Consider the following 15,817-nt stretch of genomic DNA (forward strand, 5'->3'; position numbering starts at 1 on the left):
TCTTTTAGGCGATGGGCTAGCAGCCCGTCACTATTTGAAGCTCAATTCTATCATTAAGCCAAACAGCTGAACGTGGCCTATCAGTCTTTTCAAGACTGTTGGCTCTGTCTACCCCGCAAGGGATAAAGACGTGATCATATGTATGTATGTAATGTATGTATAAAATGTTATCATACATACTTACATATAGTCAAGTCTAATCCCTTGCGGGTTAGAACCAAAAGTCTTAAAAAGACTGAAAGGATACGTTCAGCTGTATGGTTTTATAATGAAATTGATACAAATAGCTACTGCCGTCTGACCTCCTCCACCCAAAGACCAAAATACTCAAACATGGTTTAGGCCTCAAATAGATACAAACATATGGTCACGTCTATGTCCCTTGCGGGGTATACAGAGCCAACAGTCTTGAAAAGACTGAATGACCACGTTCAGCTATTTGGTTTAATGATAGAATTGAGATTCAAATAGTGACAGGTTGCTAGCCCATCGCCTAAAAAAGAATCCCAAGTTTGTAAGCCTATCCCTTAGATCCCTCAAATAGATACTTACAAATACTCCTTATCCTTTGAATAAATAGCAGTGAGACGGTGTTTCCTCTCCGGGAACAGCTCAGGGTCGACTCGTATTTTGGCCATGAACCGGTCCCAGCACGCGTCCACACGGTCTATGAGACTGTTGGTCTTCTCCGTAACATCTTTCAATGCTGAGAACTGGAAATTGGGTTGGAATAATAAATTAATATTAATAAGTCACAGAGTTTTAATAGTCCCAAAGCCCAAAATAGAAAATAAAGATATTTTATTCCATGTCTAGTTAAACTTTCGAGTTTTTGTCGCGCAAAGGTTTGTATCTGACCATTATATACGAGTAGTTACAGATGGAATTATATTCTTGCAGTCTAAGTTACATCAAACACCTCAACAGCTCCTTCTATGTGATTGATATTATACTTTTTATTGAGAAAACAAAAATGAAAGAACATAAAACTCAGCTGTAGGTTTTAGATAACTATAGAAGCTTAAATGGCTTTTTTGTAAACAGGGTTCAATTATAAATATAACTGGTTTGTTGATTATACTTAGGACTTTAATTAGTGTGATACAAATGAAAATAGATTTTGCACAATTTTGCCCTCCCTAAACATAAAAAAGTCGCCCATATAACTCGCCTTTATAATTCGTTATTATCAGGAACACAACATTCACATGCAACAGTTGTTAATTTTAAAGCAAATTAACCAAGCCGTTATTAAAAATAAAAACATCATATCGCGCGATTTACTGCAAAATTATAGCTATAGTTAGGTTACAACGCGACGGATTTTGATCATTTTATCTGTCAATAATTTCCTGGTGACAGAACTGATACGGGATAACCCTAGATAAAATATCAACAAATTTACATTAAACATTTTGAATGTCTAAAATGCTTGCAGGACCTAACTCTGATATCCTATCTTTGTGTTATATATACATGCACCTTTTATCATAAGTTCATGTCAGACGAACTCACTGATATTATATATTTAAGTTAATTAATAAACATTTGCTAAAGCGCGTATTCCACTTGACAACATTTAGAGGTCCTAAATTATTTTCTTACTAAATCAACTAAATTAAACATGTGAAATAGCATTTAGAAAGTTTCCAAATAATATTCCACTTGTAATTAATTATTGTGAATCATATTTTACCTATATTCAATCATATCGAAAACGAAATTTTCGAACCAAAGATAAAAGCTGGTTGTCTACATAACTAAATCATATAACAAGCGTGCTTATTAGTTCTACATGTACAGCCCATCAACCATTGAACGAATAAACAAAGCGGCAATGTTAGTATAGCGCGCCAACAATGAGATGCCACGGACTGCATACCTTAGACATATAGATGGCAGCATTCAAGATGGCATTCGTCTTTCCACTTTTTCTTATCTTACTGCATTCCTAGGGACGTACAACAATGGTTACTGTGCGAACACACGGTAGGCTACTGCGGAAAACAAGTGACAATCGAGTTTGGCTTAGAATCGGTACCATGAATTAAGAGAACTGAGAGAGAATCGATTCTCATACTGTTTAGTTATTGGTACTAGTGATCCAGTGTCATGTTACCGAGATATCAACAGCTGAATTCTAAAAATATATGAAATAATGTTTTGATTGCGATTATTAAAAATACGATGATACCCAAAGATCTATTTCGAACAGTCATTTCGTCGCTTAAAATATTAATTTTAAAATTTGGAGGCCATACCAAGTCGTATAGTCTTATATATAAAGAAAAAACACCATGATACCGATCTGTGTAGTAAACTCGATTTTATATCTGGCAGTGCAGAATTATTAAAAATTACAAATTAACAAATTAAGTAATTAGCTACGCGTACCACAAACGTGATTCCATTGCTCAAAAAATCAATACACGGTGGTACAAACAAACATGTGTTTAACTATTTAAAGAACTCTCTAACGACCAGGAAATTTATCTCAATAAAGTATTTTTTAATTTCGTCGTCGTAACATATAAAGTAGGAACATATTCTTATTACAACTAGAAGCTTAGTAGAAACCTGAACGTGACAAGTAAAATAAGTACGTCAGATTTTTGTGTACGCTGTACATCAATGAAAAAATAAAACGTTATAAGAAATAAAGAAACATGTCAAACATTTCTACCAGGAGACTACCTACTCGTATAAGCTCAGGGGAAGCCATACACTAGTCCGTAAAACTTGCAACATAAAAATTATTTTATTCATTGTAATCACATACCTTCATAGGCATCCTAAGTTTTAATATTTCACTGTAATCTCTTAAAACTTGAAACGGTGCGTGAATCTGAAAAAGAAAACCATAGTGTCAATTGATATGCTTATTTCGGAAGTAGGAAAGCGGACTCCGGCCCCCGTGCAATGACACGCGCGACGCCGTTTTTATCGCGCGATAAACTATACCTGTCCCGTTTCACGTCATAATAAAAAGCGAAACAGCGATAGTTTCTCGCGCGTGCAATGCTACGGGAGCCAAGACCCAAAGGCATAGTGACGGAAAGTGCAACTAAAAGAGAGATCTGCTTATTTGGGTTCTTTTTTCGGAGTTTTTAACAAAGGACGTAGATTTCGAGTAGGGGAAAACAAAGAGGTAACTTTCTACTCTTAATCGTCCTCTCCTCTTCCTTCATAGTTCCGGAGCTAATATTATAACAATAACCCATCTTTTGTCGCACGCAAACAATTGCTGTGTTATCCTGAAAATAGACGAAAGAAAAGATGCGATCTGCATTCTTCTAAATCTAATCTTTATGGTCAATTCTGTATGTTCGACTTACTTTAACACAGTGCAACGTATATACGGAAAGCCTTTATGATTCATATCATCCGAATATCATACAATTTAATCCAAATTACCTTAACAAAGTGCAATCCGTGCAGTTCAGGCGGCGCTTCCCTCTCCAGCTGAAGCCCCTCGTTCTCCAGGTTCTCCTCGAAGATCCGCCTCTGCTCGTAGGCCTCCCGAGTGGTGGCGTCGTCTTTGCCCGCCTCCCACACCAGGACATAGTCTATGGTGCGGACGCCGTCGTTAAATGTCAACGAGGGGTTGTTCAACACCCCGCCCATCACTATTCTGTGAAACGTAAATATTGATGTCAATAAGAATCTGTGGCCTTTATTTAAATTATACAGCGTTTATCTGAAATATTGAACATGTTTTTAATATTCAAATATTTTTTTTATGGGTTTGAATCTCATTTCCTTCGTGGGGACTTGCAGCTTAATTAATATCCTAATAATATCTAATATAATCTTAATAAGTACTTTATTTAATACCAAAATACTATGGAACCAAAACCGAAGAAAGGTGCGCGAGATGTAGAAGTTGGTTTTGGATTCACTAATAATAAACAAAGGTTTATTGTGTCGAATGCCATTGAGAATTAGAATTCCATTTAGATATGATTTATATATATATAAACATATAATTTAAATTTTGTGTCTTTGTATTAACACGAAGTGATAACATGGTGTCGTGTGGTTGTTCTATGTTGTTGTTGTTCTATTTGAGAGTTGTTCTATTCTGAAATGCAGGAAACCTCCTGCATTTCAGAATAGAACAACTTCACATCTTTCTCATGGATATCGTAAAAGGCGACTAAGGGACAGGCTAATAAACTTGGGATTTCTCTTGTAGGCGATGGGCTAGCAACCTGTCACTATTTGAATATCAATTCCATCATAAAGCCATACAGCTGAACGTGGCCTTTCAGTCTTTTCAAGACTGTTGGCCGTGTCTACCACGCAAGGAATATAGACGTGTAAGTATGTATGATAACATTTTTGTTGAAATTGAAGAAGTGTTGAGTTAATATGTATGAGTAATTAATAGTCTTAGTGCATGCCAAATGCTTGTTAGTCACCAAAGTCATTCATAGCATAGCAAAGTCCGTCCCAAACCACATGCAAACCCCATAGGAAAATATATATATGACATATAGTTACCACCACATATAATACATAAATACATATTGATTGCGACATAAACTTATCAGTAGAGGACATACACAATGAACATATAATGAAGTTTCACAGATGACGTGTCTACATTATACTAAGGGGCAGTTTAATTTTTGTAACCATTAAATCCAATTTCCATTATCCACAAATACTACACTTAACGTACATAAAGATCCGTGGTCACAGAAGGCCTCGATCCGATACAAAATAAAGGTAGGTACGTTACGTGCGCATTTAATAACTATAGTATTGATAAATAGTATAATGCAACAGGAAAGTTTAAAATCCAATTTCTCCAACAATATTTGTTGTTGTTGATTGACATATTGGTGAGAAAAGCAAAAAATTAAAAAATCTATGAGAAAACTAAATTCTCCTCAATTTTTAAAAATAACATTAATAAGTGCACAAGTAAGTAATTATTAAGATATCTTTTAATTTAAACAGTCTGATGTATTTTTTCCTGTAACAACATTTCAATAGTGCTTTTTTTATTTTGTACTAGTGAATCAAAAAAATACCCGGTAATTTACGTCCACGCGTAAATTTTGGGACATTCTAAATGCAATCCTGTACCGCATATGGAACCTACAATTCGAATTTTGAATCTCTCAACCCATCGGTTTTATCTATGCGTTGATATGTCAGTCAACCAGTGTCTTCTTTAATGTTTACTTAGGTTACTCACGAGCAATGGTTGAATTTCTGTTTGCCATTGCTGTTGACGGGTAGTACTGGGTCGCAGCACTCTTCGGCGGCCCGCGTCGACGCCTCGCTACCGTTGTCCCTGAAACCAGTGCTTGCTTGGGGTACCGCCAATGTTTGAACAAATGTTGGTGATACAGTGCAATGTGCGGCTGAATGTCCATTTTAAAATTTGCCAATGTCTGAACAAATGTTGGTGGCGATGTGCGTTGGTCAATTTAATGACGTTCTGTGCCATTTTAAACAAGCAAAATCAATGCAGCTATGACAAGGTTACGCCGATTTTTTTTTATAAAATTCCCCATTTATAAAGTTAATATATTTTATAAAGCTAAAAGCTGATTATAAATTCCCAGTTAACATTATTATTGGTTTTTGTTGTTGTTACAAAATGTGTTTCAATAAAACAGTTTATTTTGTATCACACAATTAAAAAGTATTATATTTTAAATATTAATATTAATAAATCTATCCACACAAAATCCACAAAACAAACAGATCACAACAACACAAAATACACCAACAGATTTTACAATCGGGACCAAATAAATCTGACCCTCCTATGGCGTTGGTTTATATAAAATAGAGGGTCAAGTTTATTTACCTCAGACTATACATAAGACTACACATCAAGCGTAACTAAAATTTTAATAAAAACGTTTGTAAGTAAAGTTATGAGAAGTCAGTCTGGACTTCAAACAACAGTAATTAATTATGCGTTCTGCGTAAAAAAGCTTTTATTTATTCTATTTTGCAATTAGAAGTTACAAAAGCTCTGGTCAATATTTGTCCTATTGCCCTTGAAAGTAATAGCAATTAAAGATATATTATCATAGTTTTGAGATAATCCTTGATGAATCTTTAATTGCTTTATTTTTTCAATCACCCGATGGCAATATGATCGATCACCCAGAGGGCGTCATTCCTTGCTCTGTGGTTAACATACATAGGTCAATAACACAGTACAATATTAACAATGACATAAGCAGTTAGCACACAAACATGGATCTAGCGTCTAGAACGCGTTAACATCTACTTGATCATTTTCATGTAAGAGTTAGTACCTACGTAGGTGATACCTTTAGATTCTTTTGCTAAAATTTTGATAAGAGGAGGAACATTTTATCCCTACTTATAGCTTGAAAGAATTGCAAAAAATTTCAATAAAAAAATCTCGATAAGTTAATAAAGTTTCCATGAAATAAGTTAAATCATATCCTACTAATATTATAAATGCGAAAGTTGTTTGTAACTCTTTCACGCAAATACTACTGAATCGATTACGATGAAATTTGGTATGTGGGTAGCTAAAGACCCAGAATAACACATAGGCTACTTTAATCGTAGAGTCCCGCGGGATTGATAGGGTTTCCATGCGGACGAAGTCGCGGGTGGCCTCTATTATGTGAAATTTTGCGGTATAAAACAATGCGAGGCAAATAAAAAAACACAGTTACCAGTTGCCAAACTTACGACTATTTAAGCAGACAATAAAAATGTCAATGACCTCTATTATAACAACTTTATTGTGTTACAGTGCGTCTCACGAAAACAGCAAAAGTATCGATAGGTACACTTGAATAAGAAGACGTTATATTTTAGTTTGATTTAGAAAATACTACGAATTGTTGAAGGTTTACCAGCCACTTTGAATTTACTCCCAACAATCGCAAACAATGATGTTGCATTCGATACAGCGATTATTGTTCATCATTTTAGCGATATAAATGAAGCAGCGAAACAAGTAAGTTATCAGTCGATATCGAATACTTATTTCGTTATCAATCAATAATTACTTATTTTCATAATTTAGCGTGACGCTAAAATATAGCACCCTCAGGACTGCTGACACCTCTGTTATTAGTGACTCCGCTGCAGTGACGTGCAATGATTTTCACAGGATAGACAAATTCACAATTGATTATTTGAATCTAAACTCGACATTCACGCTCAATTGCGGATTTGGGTTCAGACTTAAGCTGCCGCAGCACACAATCCGAAATTGGAACGTCAATGTCGAATCCTCAGTCAACTTAAATCTCTGGTTCATCCTAATAGAATATTGAATTGCGTGCGAATTCCAAGCAGGCAGTTGCATCCATCGGGAGCATGCCACTCACCGGTCGGTGTTCATATCTTGCGACATGTTGTCCTGGTACATGCTCAGCACGGACATGGCCTGGATGTCCGCCATCTTCTCCTCCTTCTCCCTCTCCGTCTGATCCCAACGAGAAACAATCATTCAATCGTTCATATTTTACCTTACAACACTGCAGTAATAAATTATCAAGTCAGCTGATTTTATTTCAATTTCGTAACATAATAATGTATCAGTTTGTGGTAAAATCCTACACCTCACGTCTTTATCAAATACAGAATAAACGATTTCATGTGGAAATCCTGTGGTTAAGGCAAGTAAAGGTGCAATGTTTACATTCGTTCAGTTCTGAAGTCGATACAATAGGCATCACATTCACTCTTTAATTGATGAGTCAAGCAGAGTTTATGCATAAAAATGACTGTTTTTGTTTGAACAGTGAGTCATTAGGTTAAAAAACCTGAGAATTATGCGTTATTTGGAGGCCACAATCGGAAACTTTAAAAATACTTATCCTAATGAATAAATTAGAACAGCGCATTGTAAATTTTGACGGCAATCTCCCACGCATAAACGTTAACACACTAAACATACTTTCTACTCAGCAAATTCGTGATAATTTTGTAGTGTCACTTTGCTTAATATGATAATCCACGTAATGAGTCGCTAATTAAGATAATGGATGATGACGGCAATTCTTGTAAAAGGCTTCAAAATGGACGAAACAGCACACAAAATGAACAAGTTATTCTTATGACACATACTTTGCATTTTCCTCGTCTGGTGAACAGCAGTAACCTAGCGGACGTCAGGTCGTATGTAACGTAACACACCACTTCAATCAACCATCGTAAAACCATAGTTAAAGTTCACAAAACAATGGAAATGGACACCGACCTTGGAGGTTTAACTGAACACAGCTACTGATTCATAGGCACTGTTTCATTGGCAGTGCAAACTTGTTCATTATGTGAGACGGAGCGAAGATAGTAGAACATTGGATGTGACATCTCTTCTTGAAGTCTGAGAGCGGAATGCCGCAGACTGCTTATGCTTGCTTATTTTCGATAATACACGTTATTGTGACATACCTACTTGTATTAGGGTGATATTTCACTTGGCAACTTTTCAGTTTAGTGCGTTAATAACAGGCTACTCGACTGTGTGCAGTAATTCTTTTGATAGATGCACTTATCTGATCAATGAAGCAGTCAAGACAAAATTTGTATTACGACTACAATGGAAAGTAAGAAACTTAACAATGAAAGTTAACGGTAAGAAATTTTGTATATGTAAAATTTATAAACTCCAGAAAAAAATAAAAAATCGCTGTCTTATCAAGTAACTATATAAGAGCGTCGATGGAATCATCTAGCAATAAATTATCTAATTAGTATCATCGAATTTTGTGTGAAGCAGTGAGGAGAGAAACAAACCCATCATGATCTCCGTATTTCGTCTTTTACCTTATTATGGGATACAGGAGGCCATAATTCCTTGCAGCAGGATATTACCCATGACTAAAAAATAAGTAAGCATAGCATTTCTTCATACATACAAACATATAGTCACATATGTATATATCCCTTGCAGGGTAGACAGAGCCAAGAGTCTCGAAAAGACCGAAAAGCCACGGCCAGCTGTAAGGCGTCACGATGGAATTGCGATACAAATAGTGACAGGTTGCTAGCCCATCGCCTACCAGAGCAATCTCAAGTTTTTATGCCTTAGTCGCCTTTTACAACATACACGGAAAAGATATGGAGTGGTTGTATTGTAAATTGCAGGAAACCAAACGGCACAAACATTTTTTTAAATTGAGAACTAAACCGCGTTAGATTTTAGTTTACCTAGCTCGCTACCTACCAAATTATCTAGCACATTTCAAGGCCGCCGTGCAAGACGTGGACAAAAAATGCGTTTTTCATTGAGATAAAAATATTCCGAGTACCTAATTCCGAGCTAAACAAAGTTTTCAATGTGACTGGAAAAATCTGTTACTGAATTAAAATATACATACATATGGTCACGTCTATATCCCTTGCGGGGTAGACAGAGCCAACAGTCTTGAAAAGACTGAATGGCCACATTCAGCTATTTGGCTTAATGATAGAATTGAGATTCAAATAGTGGCAGGTTGCTAGCCCATCGCCTAAAAGAAACCCAAGTTTTTAAGCATATCTCTTAGTCGCCTTTTACGACATCCATGGGAAAGAGATGGAGTGGTCCTATTATTTTTTGTATTGGTGCCGGGAACCACACGGCACGGAATTAAAATATCTTCTTTCATATTTCTCAGGTACATTATGGCACTAGAATTCAATGGTACCTTTCATCATCTCTCATTTAAAGAGCATTCCAAATTGCAGCATATGAGTAAGTTCCTATGCTTTCTTCTTCCTCCTGGCGTTTGTCCCGGTTACATCCTCACCACTCTGGAGAGGAGTCCGGAATTCGCCTTTGACCATGGATCCAGGTTTGGGTGGGTCAGGTTTTACACGAAGCGACACCCGTCTGACCTCCGCAACTTTTGCAGGGGAACCTAACTCATATTCGATCATGGTTACACATTCATTAACCTGAATGTGCAGGTTACCTCGCGATGTTTTCCCTCACCGTAAGAGCATCGGTTAGCATTGAAACTAATGAGTCATTAGTAAATTCCTATGTTTTCTGTTTGTATAAAAGTTATTCGCAGCACTCGCCTGAGGGTGCAGCAATACAATTAGTATTAATTAAAAGTGTCGCTGCGTGCACACGGGCTCTAGCTAAACTTAACGATAAATAATTGGTAATTAACTTAATTTCCCTACTCAGGGAATAACGTGACAGGCTGACGTTCCCTGTGGTAGCATTCTAACTAATATTATAAATACAAAAGTAAATTTGTTTGTTGTCTCTTCACGCGTTATCTAAAGAACCAATATTGCTGAAATTTCGCGTATAATAATAAAGAGCGAGAAGGGCATAGGGTACCATTCATCGTTCCCGTGGCATTTGCGAAAAACCTGTATTCTTTTGTATGTGACGCTAAATTCGTGCAGGCGGAGCCGCGGGTAAAATCTAGTTTTCATAATATTAATTAATCGCTTTGACATATTGTGTCTTCAAACGAAAAGAAAGGGCTCATAAATCCGATCCTAATAGATTTGTTTGAACAGTTTGATAACCCCATCTTATAGCTTATGTATGTACATATATGCTTGGCCCGTCATCTCTGCGGGGAATGGAACTGCAGGAAATATCTAATAGATTGGATCGGCGTTGATAAGCGACAATATGTACATTACTACATTACAACCCGTGATGTATGTATTACATCATAAAAGGTCTTCTTACTTCTAAAGGGAAAGACCGAATAAATCGAAAAAAAGACCAAAACGGTCATTTAAATATAACTGAGAATAAGACAAAACACGTGACGAAATACCAGGTAACGTGGATCGCGGAAGATAAAAAATAAAAAATTTACAACTTCCCAAAATCTTACAGGCTGAGAAAATATCGCATAAATTACCCACTTAGCTAAAATGAGCGCTTAAAAAAATATATGAGTATTCTCGACATTTTTTGCGTCATGTTAACTACGTAAAATACCTGGTACTGAACCAGTATATCATGATAACTAGGTCTATAGTGGTTAATTTCCTCGGGAAATTTGTCTTTGTTCTGTAGAATATGCTATTTATTATGATTATACCTGTGAAGTCACGGTCATACAGGTAAGATCTTATTTAAAAAAATAAGATTAAATAAAATCTACCACTACTTACACACTACGTTTAACAAAATGACCTATAGATCGCCTATAACATCCTCCTGGCGTTAGTAGCGGCTGCTCAGCCCCTGTAGAATGCACGCGAGACTCTGTTTTCATCGCGAAAACATCTATCGCTGTTTAACTTTTCATTATGACGTGAAACGTGAAGCGATAGTTTTCCACGCTTTAAAAACTATGACAAAAATCTATTAAACTTTGATTAATCTATATAGGCAATAAAATAACCTGGTAGTAAGTAAATAAAATTCTGGTAGTTCCTGATAATCATGCTGAAAAAAAACTGTCAACCCTACTCAAAGAGTATGTAATCAATATGTTTTAACCCTGCTTGTCACTACATTTATTCTTATTTATCAAGTTGCACAGCATGTTTTTGCTGGCCTCATGCTGATATAATGACGGCATACTGAAAGCCCATACAAATACTGAAATTTATCTATAAGGAAATAAAAGTCACAAACTAATTAACTGGTGTTGTTAAATAGGCAAGCAACCTGTCATTATTTAAATCTCATTGCTTCATTAATCCATGCAGCTGAATGTGGCCTTTCAGCCTTTGCCAGACTGTTGGCTCTTGTCTACCCTGTAAGGGATAAAGACGTGATTATATTTACAAAAAACCATTTGGTTCTTTATTTGTAAAACAGTAACATACATTACAATTTTTATAAAGTACAATAGGCGGACTTAATACTAATAGGTCAAAGTCAAACTAATTTACCCTTTAAATACATGTTGAATTAGTGCATCGTTACGTCTTTATACCTTATGGTGTGGACAGAGCCGGCAATCTCAAAAAGAATGGCAGGCCACATTCAGCTGTAGTACTTGTACATGTATAACTGTATCCACTGCCAATTGAATGGGCATTGAACATACTATTTTTTTCTGTAATTACATTTGCTACCAACATTTGCTTGCCTGCAGGTTAGCCCATGCTAAAACTTAAGTCCCCATTTTATTCTTCTCACTAGCTGTGAATAATAGTTATTTTGGGCATCATTGAAGCCCTCAAGAATGAATAATTTTCTCTGTTTTTTTTTTTACATTTTTCATAATTTCTTCGCTCCTAAAAGTTGCAGCTTGAAATTATATAGCCTAAAGCCTTCCTCGATAAATGGTCTATTCAACACAAAAATAAATTTTCAATTCGAACCCGTTGTTACTGAGATTAGCATGTTCAAACAAACAAACTCTTCAGCTTTATAATATTATAGTATATAGTATAAAAGGGAATTTCCAGAAAAATTTGGCCTATGTTTAACAATGGATTTAGAACTATATTCACACAAAATTTAATGAAAAACAGTCAAACATTTTGTCTGTAGAAGTGTTTTATAATTGTTGCTAATAAAAAATAGAGTTGTCTTCTTATTAACAAACAAACTATATTTCCTATAGTTACCTATTTAATGTATCCTAATGATTCATTGAATAAACTTGCTAATAGAAGGTCAAGAGTCTATCAATGAGCTGAATGAGTAAAACAGATATTGCCCAATCCCAAAAAACAGGTTGAGCAAATCACTTTCACAAGGATTTTTACTGGTAAAATATATTGTAGGCCAGACAAAGAAATGTGTTTGAATGAAGACAGCTGATTACTACGTTTAATTAAGACAGCCAGCATTAAATATGATGGGATATGACTAGCTGTTGGCTGCTACTTCATTCACCAATCTCAATACAATGTCACCCCTGTATTGTCCTTAGAGGGTTAAGGGGAGAAACTTTTATATACACCAATTTTTTTGTTGGATTAAGCCTAACACATCAGGAAATACCATATTCAAATTTAAACAATAATTTTTATGATTTCAAACATACAGACAGACAGACAGAAATTCTAAAAATCACATTTTTGGGTTAATTTCATAACCCATTTAGATTTTTTGCATATCTTTTTAGGAGTTTAAGGCTGAGCCTTTAACTCCTTAAAAGATATGCAAAAATTCCCATTTTATTATGTATGTAAGTATGGATTTGGAAACAAATATACTCTAGCCTTTGTGATTTTTAGTTTATATTCCTTATCTATAATAAATGTACTTCATAAAAAACTTTGAGATCTCTATTTGTGTCATTTTATGTATATCACTACATAATATGATAAAGTCCCCTTATTTTATTTATCTTTATGTATGTGCTAATCTCGGAAAGTTTTGGATGGATTTTGTTCCTGTTTGAAATATTGGAAAGAGTATTTTCTGAGGAAAGTTTATACATAAATTTATATAAAAATGCTACCTTTGCAAAGCCTGGAGGAATGTCTAGTTGTTCGATAAAATAAATTTTAAACAAAATTAAGAAATATAAGCAATCATTAGCAGGCCTTGAGCTTTATAACCAACAGCTGATAATGCTATAGGGAAAACATTGAGATAATGGAGAAATGAGTCCATTGAAATGAAGATAAAATATAATATAGTGAGTAGGATGAGAGTGGGAGTAAATGACTAAACTAAATTTAAACTGGTTAGGGTAAAAATCTTACATCTAAAGTATTATGGCTTCTACTTACACTAAAATTCTTCATGTCTGAATACATGTACACTAGACAGAAACATTATGTGAAAACAATTACAATATAGCCACAATCACTAACCATTAACTTAATCAAATCAAATTTACTTATTATTTGAAAGTAAATAAAAGTAAGCAAATACATACTTCGTGAAACTCCGGCGCATCTCCATGGAACAGCTGTTCGAGCGCGAGCTCATTGCGTTGAGCGTCCGACAGGAACGACTGGGACTCCGCCGCGTCCGACCTCCTGTGATGCAGCTTCACACCTCCTGCATAAATCGGAGTCGCTATCTTCGGCGTAAACACATTGTCTTCTAGTTTCTCCAGAAGGGGCTTCGGGATATCCTCTTCAAGAGATGGATCGCCGTCTGACATCACACGAACAGCACTACAATATCATAACAGAAAACTTGCTGCTAGAACTTATTAGTCACCGCACCGCCACGGAAATCACTTTGAATGGCTCATCTCATCCGGTGTCGAGATGCTGAGATTCGATAAACTGGCGGAAATGGAGTTTTTTAAAAAGCGACCGCGAATATGAGTATCTGACCGTAACACGGAGAAGGGCCGCAAAACAATAAAGAAGATATTATGGGAAATGAAATGAGGTAAAATAGAAAAATGAACAATGAAAATGAAAGTGATTTTTTAGTAGGAATGTGAAAAAAAAATCGATTATGGAAAAAATCGATTAAAAATCGATTTTTTTAAAGTAAAAATCGATTTTAATACTTGATTTTTTTAAAATTAATAATCGATTAAAAATCGATTTTTAAAATCATCCAATAAATGCGCTCCGAAATTATGTTTTTGTCTTCTGGCTTTGAGCCCGGAACGCGAACTGCCAAAGAATACTATCATAGCTCCATAATATTACATTAACGCCATCTGTGCATTCTTTCTGTGCTCTTAAAACAGTTTAGATGATTAATTTAATCAAACATTCTCTAGATGGAATTAGTCGATGAACAGAATTTTACCGACATTCGGTTGATATTTTATTCATTATTCGTTGCTGAAACTTCATTTTTCAAACTTGATTGTTAAAAACTTTAATTTGTGTTGATTATACAGGGTGACATTTAAAACAACTGCATCCTTTTAAACATAGATTTTACCCATGCTTCTGAGCCGTTTGAGCCTATTTTTATTTAAATTAAACTTCATCATTTTCACATTTAAAAAACCCTCAAAAACACGTTTACGTAACACGCTTTATTAAGACCAATACTACAAAAATAATTTAAAACTAAACATGTAAATAAATGTCTGAAAAATAAATTATTTTTCTAGTATCAAGATCAAGTAAAGTACAGAGTTGTCGAGATCGCTCAGCTGAATGCATTGTGTCGTTGACCTCTGAATCTTACGCGTCGCTTTTTCGCCGGCCGGGATGATTACGTATTTAGGATCGTGGATTTTGATACTTTTAATTTTTTTCGTACTTTCTGAAATATGAACCGATATTTTTCTTTTTACGTTTTTAAATATCCTTTAGATGAGTACACTTAACAGTTAAATTAATGCAGTTGAATTAAATGTCACCCTGTATAAGAACTTACTGATTCTGTTGTTTATTTTTTATGAATAAATCTATTGATATAATGTATATGGCGTTTATTTTGACATAAATTGAAAAATTTGGAAAAAATCTATCAATATAATAAAATCGATTATTTTCTGAAGAAAAATCGATTATTTGTTAATCGATTTTTCATACTTAAAAAATAAATCGATTATATAAAAATCGATTTTTTATCAGCAATGTCACATCCCTATTTTTTAGATTCTTTGATTCTCCGATCTCCGTCCGAAGACACTGACGTTGACGTTAATAAACATGTGTTAATGTCAAGCAAGGAACAAATCTAATCTAAATTAAAATAAAAGCGTAGTAAAAAATAGTGATGTACAACGAAATAATTTGGGCAATCGATACAGAATTGCATGATAATAATTAATTAATTTTATCAAGGACCTAGTACATAAGTATTTTTATCAGTTGTGTAACTACAATTATACGCTACAGTTACAGCACCGTTTGTATCTTAAACTTTGTGATTTGTTTATGTATTAAAATATTTTGTTCACTGAATGATTGTTACTTTCTATATTACAATTTAGAAAGAATTGAAAAAATGTATTTTATTGATCTTACACGTTGAATAAATATAAAAAAAATCCTT

General features: G+C 34.8%; 1 protein-coding gene across 9 annotated transcripts in view; it reads right to left on the reverse strand.

Annotated features, from left to right (window-relative positions):
* Nucleotides 1–14,277, reverse strand: part of LOC106139319 (anoctamin-1) — a 31,383-nt gene extending 17,106 nt beyond the window's left edge. For 2 of the 9 annotated variants that reach the window (XM_060954310.1, XM_060954313.1), the window contains exons 1-7: nt 13,773–14,277; nt 7,344–7,441; nt 5,207–5,305; nt 3,415–3,631; nt 2,780–2,845; nt 1,883–1,951; nt 553–713 (exon numbers count right to left, since the gene is read on the reverse strand). In XM_060954310.1, coding sequence (XP_060810293.1) covers nt 553–713; nt 1,883–1,951; nt 2,780–2,845; nt 3,415–3,631; nt 5,207–5,305; nt 7,344–7,441; nt 13,773–14,003 — 941 coding nt within the window. In that variant the 5' untranslated portion in view covers nt 14,004–14,277. Of the gene's footprint in view, nt 1–552; nt 714–1,882; nt 1,952–2,779; nt 2,846–3,414; nt 3,632–5,206; nt 5,306–7,343; nt 7,442–8,085; nt 8,464–13,772 lie in introns of those variants that run through there. The other 7 variants (XM_060954315.1, XM_060954314.1, XM_060954312.1 and 4 more) reach the window with 7 other exon arrangements.
* Nucleotides 14,278–15,817: the final 1,540 nt, after the last annotated feature.

This window comes from Amyelois transitella, chromosome 4 (assembly GCF_032362555.1).
Source record: "Amyelois transitella isolate CPQ chromosome 4, ilAmyTran1.1, whole genome shotgun sequence".
Classification (NCBI taxonomy): Eukaryota; Metazoa; Arthropoda; class Insecta; order Lepidoptera; family Pyralidae; genus Amyelois; species Amyelois transitella.